Source organism: Schizosaccharomyces octosporus, assembly GCF_000150505.1.
Source record: "Schizosaccharomyces octosporus yFS286 unplaced genomic scaffold supercont6.1, whole genome shotgun sequence".
Classification (NCBI taxonomy): Eukaryota; Fungi; Ascomycota; class Schizosaccharomycetes; order Schizosaccharomycetales; family Schizosaccharomycetaceae; genus Schizosaccharomyces; species Schizosaccharomyces octosporus.
Window position 1 is genome coordinate 2,623,724 of NW_013185619.1, and position 24,120 is coordinate 2,647,843.

General features: G+C 37.8%; 10 protein-coding genes across 10 annotated transcripts; 4 read left to right on the forward strand and 6 right to left on the reverse strand.

The window, feature by feature from the left end:
* Window positions 1-4: 4 nt before the first annotated feature.
* On the reverse strand, window positions 5-2,941 carry SOCG_02000 (Blt1). The gene is made up of 2 exons (XM_013160494.1): window positions 2,446-2,941; window positions 5-2,399 (listed from the first exon to the last, which is right to left on the reverse strand). The coding sequence occupies exons 1-2, from the start codon at window positions 2,490-2,492 to the stop codon at window positions 251-253; spliced, it is 2,196 nt and encodes a 731-aa protein (XP_013015948.1). The 5' UTR covers window positions 2,493-2,941; the 3' UTR covers window positions 5-250.
* Window positions 2,879-4,200, reverse strand: SOCG_02001 (uncharacterized protein). Its single transcript, XM_013160495.1, has 2 exons — window positions 3,916-4,200; window positions 2,879-3,875 (listed from the first exon to the last, which is right to left on the reverse strand). Exon 2 carries the CDS (start codon window positions 3,692-3,694, stop codon window positions 3,059-3,061), a length of 636 nt encoding a protein of 211 aa, XP_013015949.1. The 5' UTR covers window positions 3,695-3,875; window positions 3,916-4,200; the 3' UTR covers window positions 2,879-3,058.
* SOCG_02002 (DNA topoisomerase II) lies at window positions 4,180-9,424 on the forward strand. The gene is made up of 2 exons (XM_013160496.1): window positions 4,180-4,794; window positions 4,837-9,424. Exons 1-2 carry the CDS (start codon window positions 4,726-4,728, stop codon window positions 9,238-9,240), a joined length of 4,473 nt encoding a protein of 1,490 aa, XP_013015950.1. The 5' UTR covers window positions 4,180-4,725; the 3' UTR covers window positions 9,241-9,424.
* Window positions 9,363-11,943, forward strand: SOCG_02003 (3-isopropylmalate dehydrogenase Leu1). Its single transcript, XM_013160497.1, has one exon. The coding sequence runs from the start codon at window positions 9,564-9,566 to the stop codon at window positions 10,674-10,676; it is 1,113 nt and encodes a 370-aa protein (XP_013015951.1). The 5' UTR covers window positions 9,363-9,563; the 3' UTR covers window positions 10,677-11,943.
* SOCG_02004 (anaphase-promoting complex subunit Apc10) lies at window positions 10,739-12,020 on the reverse strand. The gene is made up of 3 exons (XM_013160498.1): window positions 11,477-12,020; window positions 11,099-11,425; window positions 10,739-11,057 (listed from the first exon to the last, which is right to left on the reverse strand). The coding sequence occupies exons 1-3, from the start codon at window positions 11,617-11,619 to the stop codon at window positions 10,985-10,987; spliced, it is 543 nt and encodes a 180-aa protein (XP_013015952.1). The 5' UTR covers window positions 11,620-12,020; the 3' UTR covers window positions 10,739-10,984.
* Window positions 11,955-13,173, reverse strand: SOCG_02005 (uncharacterized protein). Its single transcript, XM_013160499.1, has one exon. It carries the CDS (start codon window positions 12,996-12,998, stop codon window positions 12,192-12,194), a length of 807 nt encoding a protein of 268 aa, XP_013015953.1. The 5' UTR covers window positions 12,999-13,173; the 3' UTR covers window positions 11,955-12,191.
* Window positions 13,174-13,498: 325 nt separating this feature from the next.
* On the forward strand, window positions 13,499-18,226 carry SOCG_02006 (uncharacterized protein). Its single transcript, XM_013160500.1, has one exon. It carries the CDS (start codon window positions 14,718-14,720, stop codon window positions 16,278-16,280), a length of 1,563 nt encoding a protein of 520 aa, XP_013015954.1. The 5' UTR covers window positions 13,499-14,717; the 3' UTR covers window positions 16,281-18,226.
* Window positions 16,350-18,286, reverse strand: SOCG_02007 (uncharacterized protein). Its single transcript, XM_013160501.1, has one exon. The coding sequence runs from the start codon at window positions 18,206-18,208 to the stop codon at window positions 16,454-16,456; it is 1,755 nt and encodes a 584-aa protein (XP_013015955.1). The 5' UTR covers window positions 18,209-18,286; the 3' UTR covers window positions 16,350-16,453.
* Window positions 18,287-19,010: 724 nt separating this feature from the next.
* SOCG_02008 (phosphatidylserine decarboxylase Psd1) lies at window positions 19,011-20,653 on the reverse strand. The gene has a single exon (XM_013160502.1). It carries the CDS (start codon window positions 20,443-20,445, stop codon window positions 19,132-19,134), a length of 1,314 nt encoding a protein of 437 aa, XP_013015956.1. The 5' UTR covers window positions 20,446-20,653; the 3' UTR covers window positions 19,011-19,131.
* A 349-nt stretch (window positions 20,654-21,002) lies between these two features.
* SOCG_02009 (meiosis-specific cyclin Rem1) lies at window positions 21,003-22,440 on the forward strand. Its single transcript, XM_013160503.1, has 2 exons — window positions 21,003-21,590; window positions 21,647-22,440. The coding sequence occupies exons 1-2, from the start codon at window positions 21,138-21,140 to the stop codon at window positions 22,391-22,393; spliced, it is 1,200 nt and encodes a 399-aa protein (XP_013015957.1). The 5' UTR covers window positions 21,003-21,137; the 3' UTR covers window positions 22,394-22,440.
* The last annotated feature ends 1,680 nt before the right edge of the window (window positions 22,441-24,120 follow it).

The following is a 24,120-nucleotide window of genomic DNA, read 5'->3' on the forward strand; positions in this document are numbered from 1 at the left end:
ACAATTGTGCTGCTTCTGGAATACATTTTAGCAATATTATGAAAATTAAATATTTATCTAAAAATTATTAAATGTCAACCTTTTGAATCCGAAAACTTGTTCCCAAACAGTAAAGGAGCGTGTTCATGGCCGAATTGTCTCAGACATTGAATAAAATACACACAGAAACTATGTCATAGTTAATGTGATTGCGACTGAATAGTAGTCGAGCGATATAGTGAACAAAAGAACGTATGGGACAAGCAGCTTTTCACATTTTAGAGCTAAAACTGCGGTTTGTAGAAGGTGAAGATAATTTTTTGCTAGTCGGGGAATTTTTTGGATGTGCATCCTTTTCTTCTGAGTGAGGACCTAGTCCTAATGCAACCACAAAACGCCTTGACCAAGATGGTTTTCTTTTATCGGATGATGCCGTCGCCGGACGATTCATCACTTTTGAAGAGCCAGAAAACGATGAAAACCTCTTATTCGGTGTTCTTTGCTGATCCAACGTTTCTAAATTCGTAGAATTTCTAGCCGTATTGTAAGGAACACGCTTCTTCTTATTAGTTAAACTTGTTTGATCAACAGGTGGAGGAGTTACCACTCGAGGAATCGGTTCGGAAAATGCATTTGTATTCTCTTGTGCGAGTGAATTAGTGGACCATTTTTGTAGCATTCGAAGCCGTTCTTCGAGACGGATACTTCTATTCTCAAGTTCTTGGACAGCAGTCTGTTTTGAGTTATAATGACTTCGAACCTTATCATAGTCCATATTTAGTTGCGTGTAGGAGAGTTCCAACTTGTGGATTTTTTCAACTAGTGAAGATTCTTTAAGTTCCAAATTCGCGATATTATCTAAAAGTGTATTGTTTCTAAGGGCTAGTGTGGAGTTCAGATGCTCATGGAGTTCCTGATTATTTTTGTTTACATTCTTCAGTTCCGGAGAATTATTCTCTTTATCGACTTCTTTTTGCATCTGCTCGTCATTTGCAGTTAGGAGACTTAGAGTCTTTGAAGAGAAAGATGACCCAGTGTAAAGCGAAGACATTCTGGATACCTCATTCTTAAGAGTTTCAAGATAATTATTGAGGTCGGTGGTAATACTTTTGAGATTCTCTGTAGCACTTTCTTTAGGTTTTTCAACATACAATTTTCTGTGGAGGAGGGCCAGAATATCATAAAGACTTTCACCGGTCGATAATGCTGGGGTCTGAATTTCTTCTACGTTAAAACTGCTGGGATATAACAAACGATCGATTAGAGCTTGGAGCTTCGTGACTAATTCTTCTTGTTTTAACGAAAAGTCAGTATTTTTATTTGGATAATCTCGAAAGGAACCTAGATTTTGTTGGACATTAAGAAGGACTTGCGTATTTTCCCTCAGAATATTACTAACGTTTTCGTGACCCGCTTTCAAATCTTCGATCTTGTGAGCAAATTCGCCATTAGCCAATAATGAAAAGCTATTCACAAGCTTTTCAAGATCTTCATAAGTTGTATGGAATTTGTGAAGCAAATCAGAATCATTTTGGTGAGAAGCCACCATCTCTTTCCAATTTTCGTATAATAAGCTTTGCTTTTGATACCATTCGTCTTCATTTTTTTGATTGCACATGAATTTCTGTAATTTGGTTATTAAATCCCTCTGTACGTCTGTAGCTTCGTTGGTAATCATCAGTTTTTGGGTAATAGTATGCAATTGATTTATATATTCAGCACTTCTCGTTGTAAGGGAATCCAATTCGGTATTTCTTTCAATAAGAGATGCATTGATATTATCCCATTTTTCTTGAGAAGGAAACACTTGTTGTAAATTGTCACAAATACCCTGCAGAGTTCCTTGTAACAAATTGAGGTTTTCATTCGTGCTTCGAAAAGATGATACTTCATTTGACTGTTTTTGTAAAGAAGCCTGCAGAGCTTGATCGATGTCAAGGGCTCCTTTTTTTAAATGAGCAAGACAAACACCTAATTCCTTCCGGATTTCCAAACTTGTAGCTTTGTTCATGTCTTTCACAAGCTCGGATACCTGATGATTCTGTGAAGATGATTGTTTTTCTAAAAGGTAATGAAGATCTTGTACAGATTTTTGAGATTCCATATTTTGAAAGGGAGTATCAGACAATCTCTTAACTACCGTTTGCAATTCTTGAAGAAACGAAGCATTATCTTTACTCCTTTGAAATAGTTTATTGATTTGGTTGATTATGGAACTGACTGTTATGGAAATATTGTTCAGTACTTCTAAAGTCCGTGAATCATTTTCAGATAAACCAACATAACTCTTATTGGAATAGGGAGAAAGTCTGGTAGATAAATTCGGAAGGGCCGCTGACCTTGGAATAGATGGAATTCCATCTTCTTGTGGAAGTGGTGGTAAATTCATCGCATTCCTATGTGAGTTGCCTGTCTCCCAACTAACAAATGTTAAAAAACACCATCATCGAATAAAAGTATACTTACTCGTTTTCTTTCATTTGAAGCGGAGCTGGAGTAGGCAATTTGCTCATACTTACGCCCCGTCGAATGATATGGACAACCTCAAAGGTATTTTGGTGGTGAAGACAGATTTTAAAACGTCTCTTTGAGACGGTGAACGGAGAGTAGATTTATAGTATACTAAAGCAGTGATTATTTCTATTAAGATTTTAGATTTTTTTGCAAGTTATTAATCATTTGCTGTGGTAAACGGGATTTGTGGTCATCCAAGTTTGTCGCATATCTTGATCGAAGACATCATCAAATCCGCCTAATAAATTGAATTATTATTTCTTTTCAATATTATATCATTTATCTTCTTGTACCTTTAATTTTTAGCTTCAATGATAAACGATACAAATTCGAAATAGCAGTAGAGAGCGCGATGGCTTTATATGCCACAATAAAAGTAAAACAAGACAGGAAAAAGAGAATATATTATCTTAATAAATATAACAAAAAAATATTAGAACTATTACACAGTAGAGACCAATTGAATCTGATGAATGTTCAAAGACATGTGCATATACACATGAGAAATCTAAGACCTGATTATAGAAGCACCATGTCAAAATGTAAGTACTCAATAGGGAAATTATCACAAATCTTTATAATCAGGATCATAGGCATCGTCGTCAGTAGCACCCAGTGCTGTTAAGCCAGAAGTCAAGTTTACTGATGAATCGCTCGCGTCGTAAGTTGGTGCATTTTTTTTTGATTCCATTTCTTGTAAAGAATGTTGTGCTTGTTGAAAAGCTGATTGAAAGTATGAATCATCGAATTCAGATAGCCGATCAAATTCCATATTTTGAAGATGGGACGCAGGAGATTGGTATTCACTAACAGATGATGAGAAACCATTTGACCGAAAATTTTCAGAAGTAAAATTGGGATAAGGCATTGGACGCCACGATGCCTGACCCTCTGTGTTGGGGGTATATGTTTGTTGCTTAGTGTCTTGCATGCTGTTGAACTCATCTACCCATGGCGAGTCCTTTTTAAAATAATGTGCGTTTCTTTGTGAAGACAAAGGCGTATGAGAAGTATTTATCCGTCCAGGCGAATTTACAGATTCTCGTAATAGCTGGTATTCTCTAGCAGAAGCACTTGATTCTTTTGCTGTAGCAACATACGGCAATCTTTGTTTAGATTTATGTATACGGTCCGATGTAATAAAAGATTTAGTATCGACGTTTGAAAGTGACTGTAAATTCGATCCAGAGCAAGAATCCATTGGAAGGTCAACTTCTATTGGGATGATTAAAATTAATGAATGAAATGTTAGATTAGACAGTGAATCAAAAAGAAAAATTTCAAAAGTCAACTACGGCGGATATGAAAGATGATTCGTAAAAAGTATAGGTATCGTAAAGACTATTTTTTAGTGGTAAGTAAAATGAATCTACCAATTTTTCCTAAAAAGTTAATGTCACAAAATTATTTTAAGCTACTTACAATAATTGGGTTCTTTTTTTTTATTTTCTGTCGAATTTAGTCAGAAATCTTTCGACAATTACGGAAATATTTATTATGATTTAACAGTTCTAAACAAAATTGGGCTAGATTAATACAACAAGAAAAAATGCTTTATTCTCAAAGTAGCTAAATCTTATATTAAAAATATATTATTATTCATTAAACCGGTCTTATTTCCTCTGTTTACACGCTATTTCCAGGTTATGTTCGCAGACGCGAAAACTTGAACAACGTGACTCGAAAATACGACTCAGATAAAAAAACATTTTAAAATAAAAAAAAAAAAGTTATTATTTTAGTCAAATCGTCCTAAATTGTGTTGCAAAATATAAGAAAAAAAGGAGTAAACAAAGCATTTCCCTATTCGAGAGTAGCCTTCCCTCGAAAGCCGATTTTCTGTCTTCTCCCTATACTGATATATGGATTTCATGTAAAGGGAGAGTTGCATTCTCCTTTCATTTTTATAAATTTATCAAATCTACATTCATTACTTTCTTTTATTATACAATACTTAATTTACAGAGTAGGCTGCTCATTGAAATTTTTGGTTAAACGAACCAAAAGACCAGTTTTTATCTCACTGTGAACTGTTTTTCGTTAATTACTTTCAAATTTGAAGTTTGATTGCCATATATTCCCTCGTTTATATCCAATTGTGCTGGAAAATCTATCGTTGCACATTTAATTCTACTGGTTTTATTTTGCATTATACCTCTTCAATTTACTTTACCTTCTTTTTTATTATTATTAGTTATCTTTTAAAGTTTAATAACTTGAGTGTTTGCCAAAATGCCATCAGACGATGATTTCGTGATGTCCAACTCCGAAGATGAGGTTGTTCCAACGACTACAAGAAAGGTATGTCAGTGAGTAAACGTTTTTGATCGCTAATAAACATAGAGAACTACCTCTCAGTCTCGTACCAAGAAAAGTTCTCAGAGTAGTAGGAGTGCTTCGCCTTCTTCGTCGTCTTCCAATTCTGTCCCCACTGCGACAAATGCGGAAGCTAATGAGACCAGACTTAATGCTTCTTCACAATACCAACGCTTAAGTCCTAGAGAACACGTGCTTAGACGTCCTGATACTTACGTTGGTAGTATTGATCGTACAACTTCGAACATGTGGGTATACAATTCCGAGAGTCAGAAGCTTGAATACCGTGAAGTCAATTATGTTCCCGGTCTCTACAAAATTTTTGACGAAATTATCGTTAATGCTGCTGATAACAAGGTGCGTGATCCAACCATGAATACCTTAAAAGTCACTATAGACCCAGAATCCAACGTAATTTCCGTTTTCAACAATGGTAAAGGTATTCCGGTTGAAATTCACGACAAGGAACAAATCTATATTCCGGAGTTGATTTTCGGTCATTTACTTACGTCTAGTAATTATGATGACAATCAAAAAAAAGTTACCGGTGGTAGAAATGGATATGGTGCTAAACTTTGCAATATCTTTTCTTCAGAGTTTACCGTTGAAACCGCTGATAAATATCAGATGAAAAAGTATAAACAGGTGTGGACTGACAACATGTCAGAAAAGAAAGATCCTATCGTTACGGATCTAAAAAGGCCAGAGGAGTATACGAAAATAACGTTCAAGCCTGATTTACAAAAGTTCGGCATGCCTATGATTGACGCCGACATGGTTGCCATCTTGAAACGTCGTGTCTACGATATGGCCGGTACTGTTCCTGATACAAAGGTATTCTTAAATGATGAGCGCCTGAAGGTTAGTGGATTTAAGAAATATGTTGATATGTATCTGTCTTCAAGCACGCCCTCTGATACCGAAAGTCCCACAGTTATTTATGAACGAGTCAATGACCGATGGGAAATTGCGTTTGCTGTATCCGATGAAGAGTTCAATCAGGTATCTTTTGTCAACAACATTGCAACAATCCGCGGAGGTACCCATGTTAATTATATAGCGGATCACATTGTGAAAGCTGTCAACGAAGATGTACAGAAGAAAAATAAAGGTGCGCCAGTTCGTCCTTTTCAGATAAAGAATTTTATTCGCATTTTTGTTAATTGCCAAATTGAGAACCCTTCATTCGACTCACAGACTAAGGAAACCCTTACCACTAAAGTTTCGAACTTTGGTTCGACTTGCACGCCAAGCGCGAACTTTATGAACCGTGTTAAAAAAAGTGAAATAATAGAAAAAGTTCTAGATTTAGCTCGCTCGAGGGCAGACAAACAACTAAGTCAAACAGACTCTCGTGGATCACGTTCTCGAATTACTGGCTTGCCTAAGCTCGAGGATGCCAATAAGGCTGGTACCAAAGAATCTCATAAATGTGTACTGGTATTGACGGAAGGTGATTCCGCTCGTTCTCAAGCCCTTTCGGGTTTAAGCGTGGTTGGTCGTGATTACTACGGGATTTTCCCGCTGCGAGGTAAGCTATTAAACGTCCGTGAAGCTTCTCATACCCAAATTATGAATAATAAAGAAATTCAAGCAATAAAAAAGATTATGGGGCTTGTACACAAGAAGAATTATACAGACACTAAAGAACTACGATACGGGCATTTGATGATTATGACCGATCAAGATCCCGATGGTTCTCATATTAAAGGTTTAATCATCAATTACCTAGAGTCTACCTACCCATCGTTGTTGCAAATTCCAGGATTCTTGATCCAATTCATTACCCCAATCGTTAAGTGTAAACGAAACAGACAAGTTATTCCGTTTTACACCCTATCCGAGTATGAATACTGGAAAGAAGCTAATAATGATGGTCGTGGCTGGGATATCAAATACTATAAGGGTTTGGGTACAAGTGATGCCAATGAAATGAAGAGTTACTTCTCTGATCTCGATCGTCACATGAAGTACTTCCATGAAATTAAAGAGGCGGACAAAGGCTTAATTGAAATGGCGTTTGCCAAAAAGAAGGCCGATTCACGAAAGGAATGGCTTCGTACATATCACCCTGGTATCTTCATGGATTACACGGTTCCTCGTATTCCGATTGATGATTTCATAAACAAGGAGCTTATTCAGTTTAGTATGGCTGACAATATCCGTTCAATCCCTTCCGTTGTAGATGGGTTAAAACCAGGCCAGCGAAAGATTATTCATTACTGTTTGAAGAAAAATATCACTCGTCAAATTAGAGTCAGCAATCTTACAGGATATGTTATGAGTGAGACAGCGTATCATCATGGTGATAGTTCCTTAACTCAGACGATTGTCAACTTAGCTCAAAACTTTGTCGGAAGTAATAACATCAATCTTTTAATGCCGCATGGTCAATTTGGTACTCGTTTGGAAGGCGGTAAGGATGCAGCAGCTCCTAGGTATATTAATACTTGCCTTTCTCCTATAGCTAGGAAGTTGTTTAAAATTGAAGATGATCCTTTGATGAATTATCAAAATGAAGAAGGTCAGTGGATTGAGCCTGATTATTACGTTCCCATTTTGCCAATGATTCTTGTAAATGGTGCAGAGGGAATTGGTACAGGCTGGTCTACTAACATTCCTAATTATAATCCTAAAGATATCTCTGCTAACATAAGACGCCTTCTTAATAATGAACCCTTGTTTGAGATATCTCCCTGGTATCGTGGTTTCCGTGGTGGTATGGAAAAGGTGGCATCTGACAAATACAAAGTTACTGGTATAATTAATCAAATAAGTGATTTGAAGGTTGAAATTACTGAACTACCTGTTCGATTTTGGACTCAAGATATGAAAGAATACTTAGAAATGGGAATTGCTGGTAGCGACAAAGTCAGTCCATTCATTAAAGACTATGAAGGGTTTCATGGTACTGGTAATGTGCACTTTCGAGTCACTCTCACGGAGAAAGGCATGAGAGAAGCACTGGCGGAGTCCTTGGAATCTAAGTTCAAATTAGCCAGAAATCAAGCTACCAGCAACATGATGGCGTTTGATCCTTCCGGAAGAATTAAGAAATACGAGAGTGTTGAAGAAATTTTGAGAGACTTCTTTGAGATTCGTCTGCGAACTTATCAAAGAAGAAAAGAGCTTTTGGTAGCTGAATTAGAACGCCAATTCGATATGTTTTCGAATCAAGCGAGATTTGTCCACATGATTATCGAAAATGAACTCGTAGTTTCAAAAAAGAAGAGGGACGTTCTTGTGGCTGAACTACGTGAAAAAGGATTTATGCCGATTTCCAAGCCTAAGAAAGGTCGTGAGGCTGACATGGAAGCCGAGCGTGCTCAACTACGTGGTGAAGATCCCGCTGAAACACAAGGTTCTTCTTCTGACTATAATTACCTTTTGAGTATGGCAATTTGGTCCCTAACGTACGAAAAATATTTGGATCTGTTGAAGAAGAGAGATGATACTATGGCAGAACTTGATGCTTTAATTAAGTTGACTCCTAAGGATTTATACTTGCAAGATTTGGAAGAATTTGAACGTACTTGGGACGCTGTGATGGACGAAGTAAACCACAGCATGGTGGAGGATGAAGAAGCTTCAAGAGGGTTTGTTCTTGGATCTAGTGCATCTTCAGTTTCGCGTAGGCGAAATACAGGTGCAAGGAAAACAGTAAAGTCTGAAGAACCTTATGATGACAGTGCAGGATCTAGAGCTGGTAGACCGTCTTCGAAGACGACGGCGAGGTCAACAAAAGTTAAACGTGAAGAAAAAGAAGAACCAGCTTCAAAGTCTCGCAATGGCAGTCAGCAAACGCTCAATTTTGCGAAGGAAAATGGATCATCTTCTAATAAGCACCCTGATGAGGGAGAAACAAAAACGCCGTTTTCTATTGCAAAAGGAAAGGGTAAGAAAACAAGTTCGCCAAGCGAAGGTGTTGAAAGTACAAGTAAGGGAAAGAAGCGTTTATCTTCTGATTCAGCAAGTGATGACGAGAATCCAAAGACAAGAAGAAAGGCAGCTCCTCGACGTGGGCAGTCTAAAGCTACTCAACCTAAAACATTATTTTCTTCTGATGATGAAGAAGACTTACCTACTAGAAGTATGCCTGACAAGTCGCAAAATAAGTCGAAGAATCCGTTTGTCGACCTTACCAATGCTAAAGAAGCTTCCTCAAATGGAAAAACAACTTCAATTATTGATGACGATGATTTCGATGACTTGCCAGATACTTCCACCCCGAAACCAAACAAGACCGCCGACATGAACGGAGAAGGTAATTCGAAAGAGTCTCCTACTAGGCCTCGTAGAACAACCACCCGACGTGCGGCTTCCGCGAAAAACTCCATTTATGTTGACTCGTCGATGGATGAATCTAGTTTTAAAGACGATTCATTCGTAGTTGGAGATAATGAGGATGATGATTATGAAGATGATCTTTAAGTTTCATTTATCTTATAGGAACGAAAGCTATTGAATTACTATGTAGTGTAACTTTTGCTAGATGTTATAGAAATAGACAATATTATTACTAAATTACTGTATAGCATTAGACTAGTCAATATCGAAAGTTATCTATTTCAGATATGCATATGCATGCATTGGAAGCTTCATTTATTGTAATCGTTCTTAATCTTCCTTAAAATTAAAACATTATGTTGGTTTACGCCTGAGACGCATACCCTACTGAAAAAAGCTCTTTACAGATGATCGAAGAGATAAAAGTAATTCAACCACTACCATAACCAAACAACCATTTGGTAAAAATGTCTGTAAAAAAGATTGTTGTTTTACCAGGAGATCATATTGGACCCGAGATTGTTTCTTCTGCGGTCGAAGTTTTAAAGACTGTGGAAAAGAAGTGTTCTCACCTCAAGTTCGAGTTTCAAGAACATAAGATTGGAGGAGCCTCCATTGATGCCTTTGGTACACCTTTGACCGATGAGACTATCAAGGCTTGCTTAGAAGCTGATGGTATCATTTTGGGAGCAGTTGGCGGCCCCGAATGGACAAACCCCAACTGCCGTCCTGAGCAAGGATTGCTGAAGCTTCGCAAAAGTTTGGGTGTTTGGGCAAACCTTCGTCCATGCACCTTCCCTAGCAAATCTTTGCTTAAATACAGCCCCTTGAAGTCCGAGATTGCTGAGGGAGTTGATTTCTGTGTCGTTAGAGAACTCACTGGTGGTTGTTATTTTGGTGAGCGTACAGAAGACAACGGCTCTGGTCATGCTATGGATACATGGCCTTATAGTGTAGAGGAAGTAACTCGTATTGCTCGTTTGGCTGCCTGGCTCGCTCAAACATATAACCCTCCCGCGCCTGTCACTTTGCTCGACAAAGCCAATGTCTTGGCTACTTCCAGACTTTGGCGTAAAACTGTCGCCAAGGTCTTTAAGGAAGAATTTCCTCACTTGACCTTGAAAAATCAACTTATTGATTCCGCTGCCATGCTTATGGTCAAAAACCCTCGTGCTTTGAACGGTGTTGTGTTAACTGACAACTTGTTCGGTGACATTATTTCTGACGAATCATCTGTTATTCCAGGAAGCTTGGGTCTTTTGCCTTCTGCTTCTCTTTCTGGAATTTATGGACAAACAGAGAATCTCAATTGTCTTGTTGAACCAATCCACGGCAGTGCTCCTGATATTGCTGGCCAAGGGATCGTAAACCCAGTGGGAACCATTTTGTCTGGTGCACTTTTACTTCGCTACGCTTTGAATGCTCATAAAGAAGCTGCCGCCATTGAATCAGCCGTTGAAAAAGTCCTTAACGATGCTTCCATTGGTGGTCGTGGTCTCTATACTCGTGATTTGGGCGGTGATGCCAAGACCGTTGACATAACTAAAGCTGTTGTTGAGGAACTTGAAAAGATTTTGTAAAGCAAGTAACAGTTTACGTGCTATGTTGCTGCCGTTGAATTTTTGGAAGAAAAACATTAATGATATTCTCCTTTTCAGTACTTACTAATTGAGTATGAACAAAAATACACATGTCTTTACTCAATCACACAAAAATGTAAAAGGGGGGACTAAAAGAGAGATTTACCTAGTCTAATATCTTAATGAGAGTTTAAGCGTATCAGCTTTAAATTAGGCTTACAAATACTCGTATCGTAGTCTCGTAACACATGGATTTGAATCATTAAAAAATAAAATTCGTTTCCAGCCGGAGATACCAAAGAAAAGAATTACCGTAACTGGTTTCGGCTTTTGAATTGGGTGCTTGTATATGGAAGTTCATCAATGGAGAAATTGAAGTGCCTAGATTCAAATTAGTATAAGCTCTTCTGGTAATTACATACGTTTCTGGGGCATAAACCTTCATAAGGCGAACATGACTATCTTTACCGTTTTGATGATTTCCGAGGATTTTAACTTCAATGAGATTAGCATCGAGTAGACCATTCCGACCAAAATCACCCACTGGGACATGAACCCATCCAGTCGGTTCTTCCAGCTGAACGGTGGTGACGAGCTCTAAATCGTGGAAACCTGTACCAGCCGAGATACGAAGTCTGTCCGGGGTATAGGATTCATCAAAGGTATATTGTAGATACAGACTTATATATTTTACGGAAACCCGTTTCACGAACTTGATATGAATGTCATGTGGTTGGGATCCGTCTGATCTGTAAGAGAAAGAATTTAGTAAGCATTCTTTGTAGAATTCCTAAACATACTGCCAATAAGTCTCTACATTATCATCCCGAACCAAGCGTATAGGAAAGCCACTTTTTTCGCTGGAACACGTCCATTGAGCTAGGTTTCCAATGTCTACTAATCCATCTGTCAACTTTTGGGTTTCTGATTTTGACTTTTTCATTTCAATCCAGCTATCCAATTTGGGTATAGTTACGGCGCTCTTCTGCAAGTACGAGGTATCGCAATAATCGTTGTAAGGTATTTTCCAGGGACTAAAACTCACTACTGTCGCGGTTTATGTCAACAAATCAGTTATTCTAATGTGAGTGTGTCGTTCTTGCTTGTTTAATCGATCTGATGATCTGTACTTACAGGATAACCCAACCTTAGTTGGACAAAGATCGCTAGAATAAACAAGAGGCAAGGAAGAGACAAACAAAACATATACATACTTTAACATAAATACACAAAAATTGGAACTATAAGAATTCTCTACTTTCCACAAAAAGAAAAAGATTATAAATAAAAAATTAAATTGCTAAATGAATGCTTAGATGTTGCTTTATATTATGATCAAAAAAAAATGCAAATAATAAAACCCGATACATAAGTGTGTAATAAATCAACAATGTAAATGAAAGACAAATCTCAAAAGATGGTTTTTTTTTCTTAATAAAAAACAAAAGAGCGTCTACTTGGATTTCTTTCGGAAGTCTTCGAATAAACCGCATATTGTTGCTCCATAGATTCTGCTTAAAGGAACATAGTCACGGCAGAAACAATACCAATAACAGCAACGACATTATAGCCAGTCTTCACGAGAGGAGAAGCGGCAGAGCTGTGGGAGCTAGAACCAGAACCAGAGGAAGAGGAAGAGGATCCACTGGTTGACTTGGAAGAGCCGGAAGTGGAACTAACAGAGAAACCTCTGCTGGCGGTGCTGGCGGTCTTACCAAAAGCAGAAATGATAGAACCACTCTTAGAACTAGCGGGAGCAGAGGACGAGCCAGAGGAAGACTTGGAAGAACTGCCAGATTGGGAAGAACTGACAGGAGCAGAAGATGAACTTGCGGAGGAAGACTTTCCAGAAGAAGAAGAAGAAGAAGAAGATGAGGGTTGAGAGGAGGTGCTGGAAGCACTACGTGTACCAATAACAGAAGCAGGAATAGAGGTAGCAGACATGGATCCACTATAGCTCAAGTCAGTGGTGGAAATTGTACAGGTAGAGCAAGCTTGAAGGGTGAAATACTTGGAGTAGCTTTCACCACCGTCCCAAGAAACGGATAGCAAATAGTTATCAGCAGAAGGGAAATGGGTAGGAATATCCCAACCGTAAGTACCAGTGTTCTTAATGTTGGAAGCGATAGTCTCCAAAGGAACCAACTTGTCATTACCTCCACTGAGCAAGGTCAAAGTTACGGTATCACTGGTCAAGTTGGACCAAGACACCGTGTAAGCACCACCTCCTTCTTGGATAACGGCATTAGTAGCGGGAGCAGAAAGCTCGTTGTATGCAAAAGCAGCAGCGAAAAAGCTGGCGACAAAAGGAATGAGCTTCATATTATATAGAAATTTAGATAAAAAGAGAGATTTAAGAAACAAAAAGCAACGGCACGAAAAGTATATAAATTATAAATTATATAACAATATGCTATTAAATATTTTTATAAATATTTACCGCGAAATAAGAAGTTGTTCTTTTTACACCTTTGCTCGGAGTTCTAGCGCCTTATATATGATTTCCAGACTACCCCGCAGGGTTGAGGTTTGGTATCCATGCAGTTGCTATGTTACTTGAACGCAAGTTCTGGATGAGTCGGTGGATTGCATCTAGGTGGCAGGAATCTGAGCCTCATAGGATATTCCAAACTCTTCAATATTACAGTGGGAAACTTGTTAGACTTATATAGATTACAAGTTTATTACGGAGGAATACCAGAGATCGTTAAATCGCAAAGAGAGCATAACGAGAAAGTAATAGAAAAATAGAAAAAAAATAATAAGGAAAAAGGATTAAAAAGAAAAAAGAAAACAAGTTTATAATCAAGATATAAAAGAGAAAAAGGTTTTATGAGTTTCTGGTATAGTAGGAGAAGCCACAGCAAATTACGGTTTGTTTACATATTACGTATAATGTAAACAAATGGGTTTGTATTTGTTCTGGATTTTTTGTTGAAATGAATTCATTCTTTTTTTCGTATTCTATAAAAATAGTATTTATTTAAGTGTTTCTTTTGTATACTTTAATAAAAAAAATGGAGGATAGGAAGCATACTTTACGGGTTGAAAAACGTACACTCGTTTGCACGTCTTGGTCATTGGAGTTGGTTTTCTTTACTTGAAAATCTGAACCCATTTACGAGCATACTTTTTCAGCTTTGAGTGAGATTTCCTTTTTTGCGCTACGCTACTAACGAACTAGTTTTTGATGAAGTTTTGAATTTCTCCTCCAGAATCCATGTTGTCATGGAATGCCCTTTCTCAATTGTTCCTTTAAATAAATCCATGCAAAGCGAAGTTTTGGATTCATTTCCTTCATCAATTTTGTTCATTTTTCAAAAGCTTTGTGTTGAATTGTGGATTGTTTACACAGCCTTTTCAAGCAATGAATATGTAATCCCCATATCATACAAAAGTAGACGAGGCGAAGGTCGTCAAGTTAGACAAAACACAACTCAACCGGTAGCTAAAAAGTACTTTAGTTTCCATTTGTATTGACATTTCTTTCATGTTATTAAAGAGAAAAAATATCTTTTGAATATCTTAATCTTGTTTCTTGCTTTCTATTCTATTTGTTTACAGCTAAGAACAACAGAAACAATATCTTTTGCTTTGGATCCATTTGCACTTTTAGGAAAGTCATTCTGTTTATGTAGGGCCTAGTAGCCTTACAACTGCTATTACTGCTTATTACAACTACTACTAGTACTAGTACTAGTCCTACTTCTTACTACTACGACTACTCTCCTCTCATACTACTTGCCATTCCAATTTCTAATTCCTCTTGGCAACATTGACTGCTTTGTATTTGTATTTGTATTTTAAAACGAATTAGGTAAAGAGGGAATCCTATCGATTCTACAAGTCTCTAACCATTAATTTGTTTCCTCCTTACTTCAACTGCAAATTAAAGCAAATAAGGTACTTCTCAAATTCACTCTCATTGTCGTTCTTTTTTTTTTGTCATTCATTTTCACATAATTGTCCCTCTTTTTCCCTTCTTAGAAGTTGCTACTTGTGCTTCTAACCTTGTTATGATTTTTTGTATCTTTCCAAATTATGACTAAAATCATGTTTCGAAAGCGTATTGTGAAAAGGTATTTATTTATCATTGCGCTCTTTATAGCAGGCACATTATTCTTACAAAACACTCCGGCTTTCAATACGAAGATTCCTTCGCTGGATGTACATCCGAAAACCCCTGTTTCCAAAAAATTTCAAGAGTACAGAACCAATTTTATTTCTTCTTTGAAAACAGCAAAACCTCCTTCCAATACCATCATGTTTGCAGCTTACGGTTTGGAATTTCCGACTCATAGTCTGTTCATGCTGGCCTGTGACATGGCTCTCAAGTCTGAATCTCCAGTCAGCTTTTTGCTTTTAGTGGATGGTAGCCAACCTCTGGACTTGCTTGAACTCAACCGAGAGACGGAGGCTTCATGTCCCCTCAATTTATCTTTCGTAAATGAAATTAACAAATTTGCCAAGGAGCTTACTTTAGAAGAATTGATCGCGCTTCAATTCCAACAAGCCTTAAAAAATTTTTCTCCCTCCGTAATTATCACTTCAAAACAATCTTCTCAAGTCATGAAGGATGCTATTGACCCCTATCTCGCTAATAACTATTACACCCATAATGTCATTGATACAAATGCCTTAGAAGAAAATGCTTGGGTTTCTAGCCTCGACACAGAATCGCTAAAGCATTTTCGGACTCCCAGAATTAACGTCGTCCTAATCGCAGAAGAAGACTCCTACAAGGAAATCCCAAATATGCTGTCTGATTTAAAAAAGGATTATCATTCGTTCGATGAGTATCCATATGTCTTCATTCACATATATCTTCTCAATACTTTCCCTGACCTAAAAGCCATACGAAATAAATGGCCACAAGATCGTCTTTTTGTGCAACTTCATCAAGGAAAAAAACCCCAAGAATTCATCGAACTTTGGGCTCCTCCCAACGATTACACTTACGCTCTTTTTGTTGACATGACAAAGGATTTTCCTATTGAACTTTCCTCCAAATTACTTACATGGTACAAGTATCTTATTTTAACCACATTTTATAAAGAAGACTCTTCCATTGTTCGAAACAACATTATGTCTATCGTTTCCTCCAGCGAGGTCGTATCCGAAAATCCTGTCACATTCTTTCAAAGAAAATTGTCAAGTGTTTCCCTATTCACTCCCATAGCGTTTCAAAAGTTTCAGGAATATGTCTTTGCAAGAAAGTTTGTTCCCGATTTCAACGTTCCAAATATAATACAAGATGAATACGATGACGATCCTACTGTATTTAAACAGGTAGGCAACTTACTGACTGAATTCCAGTCGCTGCTCGGTCTGTACTCTTTAGTTGTTTCCCCTATGAATGATGGGCCCTTTGATTCTCTAAAATTTGATAGCCTTGTGTCAGATTTTTTAAAGTTTCCTCCCAACATAAGCTTTCCTCAACTTTCTCTGGCTCCCGTTTTTCACTCATTTGACGATGAATTACTGAGCTTTTCCAGCGCAAAGAACAAGTCAACCGATCTGTATCAAAGCGTTTCAGGCTGTGCTCAATCTGATGTACTTTCAACTTTTTCCATACAATCCATATTTTGTCCAAAAAGCTCATGACGAAACCTAGTTTTATTTATTTACTTTCAGTTTGTTGTGTTTAGAATCTAGACTCGGGATTTTCGAGTAAGCGGTTTATAGTTTAATTTATTTAGGTTATAAGTGTACTAAAGGTTGATGAAGTCGATCTATAATTTATCATTATTGTACTACATGTTGTTTGACATATCCAACTAGCTTCTTGGGACAAAACTTGAAGCAAAAGCAATCAAAGTACCCCTTACTGATCTAAGAATCCTTTGAAGTCCAGTGGATTCTTCATCTGTCCTTCTTCGCTGTGACTCTGAATTTGCGTCTTCATTTTCAGCTGAGTCATTCACAACTTCAACAACTTCAGGGTTGCTTCTATTACGACGTTGGCGATATTCATTCTGAACATTCCGAACATACTCCAAGACTGCTTGAACTGTCGGATTGTCATTTATGATTGGGCTAAGTGCGCCAGTCTGTAAAAGAAAAACAAATGCCATAATGGACGTTAATAACATAGTTTGGGGTAAAGAGTCATTATAAGTAGCCCAGGCACAGAATAACGCCAGACGAATAAATAAACGGAAATGTCTTCTTATATTTTCAAAGGTATGGGTAAAAGGAGATAATACGCTAGATGAGAATGATTGAAGGCGTCTAAGATTTTGCAAAGTCATTGGTTGTACTTGTAAAGAAGAATGACTGGGAGTTGGTGACAATAAGTATGCGCATTCTCCTGTTTGTTGATTTTGAATAATTCCATAAGGAGAAAGCACAGGGGGAAGTCCGGACCTCATAGGATGAAATGACAAGTGAGATGCATGGGTAGAGGGAATCTCTTGTAAGTAGTACGATCCATTATATAATACAGTTTGATACTGTACCGGAAACAATTGGGGAGCAACAGTTGTAAAACCATTGGTAATGGGGAAATTACCATTCATGTATGGAAGATTTGGGGAATCGCCATGTGGATTTGAATCTACTGAAACATGTCCGGGTATTCCATTGTGAAACCTGCTGGGAATATTTGCAACGCTTGGAGAAGAAGAGTTACCTATAAACGAAGGTGTATGGAGATCATGAATACGTTGAATATTGTCAATGTTTGGTAGTCCTTGTCCATTGCTTTGTGGAGATGGAGAAGCATAGTTCGCGGGTATTGGCGGAAAATTTCCTTCAGCATTCTGACTAAACGGGAAGGTACGTGCACCATTCGGAAGAGGATTTGTATGTAATATGTCATTTGTACCCTGCACACTCGATGAAGCAATCATAGTGACATTACGGTGGTGAACAGAAGTTATTGAAGTTGTAGTCGTGGTAGTGGGATTGGGGACGGGGATTTGTCGCTGGAAGTTTGGAGACTGAATAAAAGGACTCGTTGAAGGTTCATTAGAAGATGCATTGTTTGGTTGTGAGGTTGGTGGAACAGCACTTGCTAGTCTACTGCTTTGAATACGCTGAATCATATTTGGCAACATTCCACGTAAACCAGGAGTTCTTTCGACACGTTGATAGTTCGAAAATAAATGTTGAGCTTGCTCACGCCGAGAGAGTTCTTCTGGATTTAAACTGGTGATCGTTCGTGATGGCTGAGCAGAAAGAGAAGAAGATGAAGAAGGTGAGGCATCTTGTACTCTAGGGAATGAAGGGGCCAATTGTGAAACTCTCTGTTCAGTAGAAGCACTTGTTGGCAATGGCAAACTGCTGATTATGCTTATAACCAAATGAAAGGTTACCAGATCGGTAACATCATTCAAAATACTAGACAGAGTTGTTTCGTCTCGTAAAACTCTTCCAGCATAAATCAACTTGAGACGATCTACCGGTGCTTCGAAGGTAGGAGCAATGATGTTCTTTAAATCCAAAACTGTTTTGTCTCGCGCAACCTGGAATATTCCCACTTTCTGATCAACGGTGGTTACTCGAATTTTATACTCACTCATTTCCGTCATAGCTACTATATACAATGCTCATATCAGAGCATGAGTATATTAATTTGTCGTAAAATATTGTTCTACGACCAAGTGAAGGGATTCTCAAATTTAAGAATAACAGATTCCGTTTACCAAGATCGAACGTATCTCCTTATTCTATCGTGTTTACTTTATCGTACTCATTCTTTTTAATAGTATAATAAATGTCGTTTTGAACCGATATACATTTTAATTTTTGAATTCATAGACAGTAAATATATGAAAAAAATCAATGTTTATTTAAAAGTTAAGAAGAGCTCCCTTTTGAAGGAGTGCACTTGCTAAATCAAGAGATCTGATAAAGTAACGAAAACAAGAACGCGCTGCTGAAAGTTTTTTAGGATATAAAAATAATTTTTTTATGAGAAAAAAGAAAGGAAAAATGGATGATCTGAAACCATACAATTCCTTTTTAAAGAAAATGTCGAAAGCATATGCGATAAAATTCCAAACAAGCGAACGTAAATTATAGCTTATTTAACGACAGTCACAAGAATTTATATAAACACTTACCCAGTAATTTTACATATTGCTAAACTGTTCTTCTAACTTATTCTTAGAATGCTGGTATGTGAATAAATGTTTCTTTGTAATAAATGTGTAAAGTCAAGTTGAATTGTAAAGATATATGATAAAATTACATGTCTCTTTCTAAACTCTCTTTGAGGATTCAAGTATTGAAGATCGAGTTGGAAGTACCTATTATGGTATGAATAGAGACTAGAAAAAATTAATTGCGCTGTTGAGTACGATTGCTCCTTATGGGGTACTCGTAATTTTATGGGCAAACAAGTATTTTATTATATGTTTAGAATTATCATACAATTAATAACAAAAATTCAGATTCCAAAAGCGAAATTGGTAAAGTAACAGAAAAGAAAGGATAATGTGTGAAGTAAGTCTCATGGCTCTGATTTTAAGTTGCCTATTGATTGGCCTACTTTTACATGTTGACCTCGTTGGATATCAAATTGAAAGTTCGCGGGCGCCTCAAAAACAAGGACAACGGTGCTTCCTAACTCAAAATTTCCAATCTCCTCGCCCCTTAGTAATGGATGTCCATGTAGAATTGCAGAAGATTTCGTATATACCGCCTCGTCATATGTACCAGTGGGGCCCAGCTTTCCAAATTGATTTGTACAGAGTTCTTTGTCAAAGTTGATGCGGATACTTCCAACATTTGTAGCACCTACTGGAATCATGCTCATGAATCCGTACTTGTAGCGTCCAAGCATAGCAACTCTTTCATTCAAAACGAAAAGATTTCCCAATTTACTTACCATGTAGGGCGAAACACTGAATAATTCTCCAGAAAAATGCCTTCTTCGTTCTACAACCCAATCAGTAGGCGAATGGAATCGGTGATAGTCACCAGGAGCTAAATAGACGACAGCATAATACAAAAGGTTTTGATCTCGGGAGCGCAAGAAATCAAAAGTAGAGCGCATGGCGACTTTCGTAGAGTTCAACAAATCGACTTGGTTAGCACTAGCATCTTTGATAGAATTTTGAGAATATTCGTTATCATGCCCCATTAGATCTTGTAAGCTGTACTCTATACCATTTACAAGAGCGAATTCCTCTTGGCTAATATGTGGAATGTGTTCTGGCGAAGGAATAGCATGGGCCTTTTTTAAGCGGGCCAAATGTTCTTGCCCTAATAGTGCCTCTAAAGAGTAAGTTAATCCCTTCACTTGTTCCAAGTGACCTCCCTCGATGACTCCGTAATTAAGCACTTTTCCATCTGCTGGGCTAACAAGAATTGCCTCAGAATCGATAGGGCGACAACCGGGCTTTAGCTTTCTTGTAAAGAATTCAGCAAGATTTCTATATTGCTTTAGGTCTTGTATTTCAGCTTCTTTCAAATCACAGTTAAACAACCATGAATATAAACGGAATCCGGGATTCCTCAAATACAGAGGAATTTCCACTCGATTCACATATCCCCACCACCTGGACAGCGTTCTTAAAGGTAATGTGCTCAATACATAAAAGTGCCATGGACCTTCCACGCTCACTCCAGTCTTTGTTGGCTTTTTCTCGTGTCGATCTTGATTCCAAGCGTACCCAACCAAACCAACGAGACCAAGGCCTGTTATACTTAAACCAAGGCTTAATGCCTTATGCTTCCTTCCCAAATGAGCCTTCGTGATAATGGGCCTGGTAATATTCAAAGAATGAAGTTGAAAGCCACGAATTTTATGAGGACGCAGCATTATAAGACTTGTTTTTGTAAGCAACGACTAAACGATTATCCTTTAGCTAGAGGGAAAACCAAAGTTTGCTCATAAAACCATGGATTTTGAAATTGTGGTGGGAGTAAGTCATTCATTCTCGTTTAATAAGGCTCTATTATTTTTCTAACTAGATACGATGCTAATTTTTATTCATCTTTATTATATTCCTTTTATTTGGCTTATAAAGACTATGTTTCATTTTTTTCCCTCTTAATACGGCTGCAAAAGCAGAGACAGTCAAATTGTCCTTCTACTGAATAGTTGGAAACGTTATGAGTGAGTCTTGTATGAATGATTTGACTGAATCACAAAAACATTAGTTATTGGGCTGTACATCTAAAGTACAGATGGTACCGTAGAGAAGAAGTTCCCAAGAGTGTAAAAATTTCATTTAATTTAAATTTTTAGTTTCGTATTTATCAAATAGCCCTTCTCACAGACTGAAATCATCACAATCACTACGTAAGCTAACAAACATAGATGTTCGAAATGTAAACAAACAAACCTTTCCTAAAAACCTGGGTGTTCAATCTACGACTCAACAACAATTCAAAACAAATAATAAAAAGACGGAATACCTTCATTCAAGATTACATTGAATTTAGCTGCTTATGATTTAAACTGAAATACAGGTCGGTATATATGAGTGAGCCTTACATTTTCCAAGAAAAATGCAAACAAGCTTAGAACGACAAGCCTTAAAAGAAATCAGTAACCAAGAAAAATCAAACGTTAAAGCCTCTACCACAGTAAAAGTGAAAGAGCTCAAACGTGTATCGTCTGATTATTCGGACGTGGGATATCCATATACGGAAGAAAGGGGAAGATTAACAGCAAGAGAACAAATCAACGAACAATTCAAAGAAATATTATTTCCTTACTCATCTAATGAGAAATCAATTTTAGAAGAAGCCATTGACTTGACGTTTCATGAGATTGAGTCGGATGAGGAAGAAACAAGCCCGGAGGATATCTTGGAGGACACTGAACAAGAAAGCAGCTATATTGATGAGACAGAAGTAGAATCGTATATTGAAGAGAAACTCAAAATTGATTATGAAGCAGATACTACGGTTTCCGTTGAATATGCCAAAGACATTTTCTGCCATATGAAACACTTAGAGGTAAGCGTATTCCATGCACAAATTTAGGAAGGAAACCAACTAACTAAAATTGACAGAATCGACTTATGCCTGACTATGGATACTTGGCTTCTCGTCCATTTCATGTTTTGGAAATGAGAACCGTGGTCATCAGTTGGATTATAGGGATTCATTACGAAATGAACCTTTTACCGGAAACACTGTTTCTAGCAACCAACATTTTCGACCGATTTTTTTCGCTGAAAAATGTAGCCATTTCAAAAATGAAACAAATCGCCATGGCCGCTTTGCTTTTAGCCTCCAAGTACGAAGAAATTCATCCCCCGAGCAACAAAGAAGCATGCAGTTTGCTTGGAGAGGGGACGGTTGGTGATTTGTGCAAAGAAGAAACATACATCCTAATCGTGCTGCAATATGAATTAGGATGGCCGGGCCCTATGCCATATATGCGCTTACTTAGTATTTCGGATGGCTGGGATGCTGATATGCGATTAGCGGTTAAGTATTTTCTTGAAATCTGTATGCTGGATCCAAGATTTCTAAGTCAAAAGGCAAGTCAAACAGTTGCTACGTGTGCATACACGGCCTATTGTATCCTACACAACGGAAACTGGAGCGGTACATTGCACAAACTGACGGGCTACCACTGTGCGAACGTTGCTCCTTTTATGCACTTATTGCTAGAGTGTTTGCAGAACCCAGCTGAAAACCATCGATGCGTTTATGCAAAATATTCCACTAGGATTTCGCGATACATAAGTCAGCGCATTCATGAGTGGATTCGTATGAATATTCAAGTGTCCTCGCCAGGACCGTATATGTAATACCATGTAAAGTATAGCATAGCATAATATACCAATTTATTCTATTCTACCCTATTGCATTTGATCGCATCGTAAATCATGTCGCGAGTCATCGCGTCGCATCGCATCGCATCGCATCGAATCCCCATGAACCATCAACACGAGTGAAAGGGATTTTGAGCTTGGTGAAAGCAAAACCGACTAGGTAATACGGGAAATGAATCCATTTTGCTTACATCATCCAGTTAAGCAATCGCATCTGTCAAAAGTTGATGTTTTGCAAAAATCACATGCACATGGACGCGTCTCGTACCGAAAGAAAATCATTACGTTGTACGTTGAAGTTCGGAAAAGCATTGTCACTTGAGAAGTGTCACTTGACAAAGATCTGTAAGAAAACAAAACAAGTTTGTTTTACTTTATTTTATTAAAAGTCATAAAGAAAAGAAAGTAATTTTCTTTTTCTTTTTTCTTCTTTTTTAATATAAAAAAAAATGGTGAAAAAAGCGGTAAAAAAGAAAAAGAGAGACGAAATTCGTTGTCACTTGATTCTTAGTTGTTTGCTCTCTCTCTCTCTCTATGATTTTACCTTCGAAGTACCCCACGTACCCCCACAACGTCCTGGAAAGTTCGTGTTTGGACTCGGTTTGACTGACTGCATATGTTCCAGTACCCCCATGTAGGACATCGAGCTTGATGTGGGGTCCTATACATAGTAGTACTAGATGGAGTAGGGTCAAGAGGAGCAGAGCGTTCCTAAAAAAAAAAAAAGAGAGAGAGAGAGAGAGAGAGAGAGAGAGAGAGAGAGACTGGCTGGCTGACTAACGGACGAACTAGATGAATGACGGACTGATCAAGATGGTTGGTCGTGCTGTCTCGATCAGTCAAGGGAAGCAAACGATGAAACCATCGAGCTTATTGGGTATAGACGATTGCCAAAGAAAAGACAGGTACCAATATTAAGACGAAGACCCCAAAAAAAAAGTAAACAAAGATGAGATTGGCAATTTTTTTAGAGCAGGAAGGAAAGGTCGATGACGGGAAAGTGGATATTAGTGAACAGATGATGGGAGGGAAAGAAACATATCGGATTTTTTTTTCATTTTTGTTATTGGCTCAAAAGGCGCTGGGTAGGAGGATGATCGGAAAGCGACGATAAAAAAAGAAAAAAAGAAAAAGAGAGAAAAAAAAAAAGAAAAAGAAAAAGAGAGAGACTCGAAGAGTCTGCAAATAAAAACGAAAAGGGCGACACAGCAGGCAATCTGAAAAACAAATTACCGACGGCGGAGACTCTTGCTTCCTTTTCGATCCCAGTCATTCGCATAAAAGAAGAACAAGGAGGAGGGAGAGCATGAGGAATGAATGTTATGACATGATCCTTTGAGAAATCCTAAATGACGGAAGAAGGACCAAACCAAACCAACCCAAGCCATCCAGCAAACCAACCAGCCCCTTCCATCCACCTATGCATCAAACCAACCTCAGTCTCAATGCAATGACTCATTCATTCATAAAGAATACCAGCATAAACTGCAAGACTACTATAGAAAGCAACAAAACATTAGCGAACCATGATGTTTTCGTCATGATTTCGTTAGTCTTTCCTCTATTCTACATCATCAGAAAATATTCCGGGGAACCAATCTTTTGTTGTCTATTTTTGACGTCACTTATCGTTGTGTTACTCTGCAAATAACCTACGCTTAGTCTTATCTTGATCAAGATAAGAGAACCCAAGTTTGATCGCG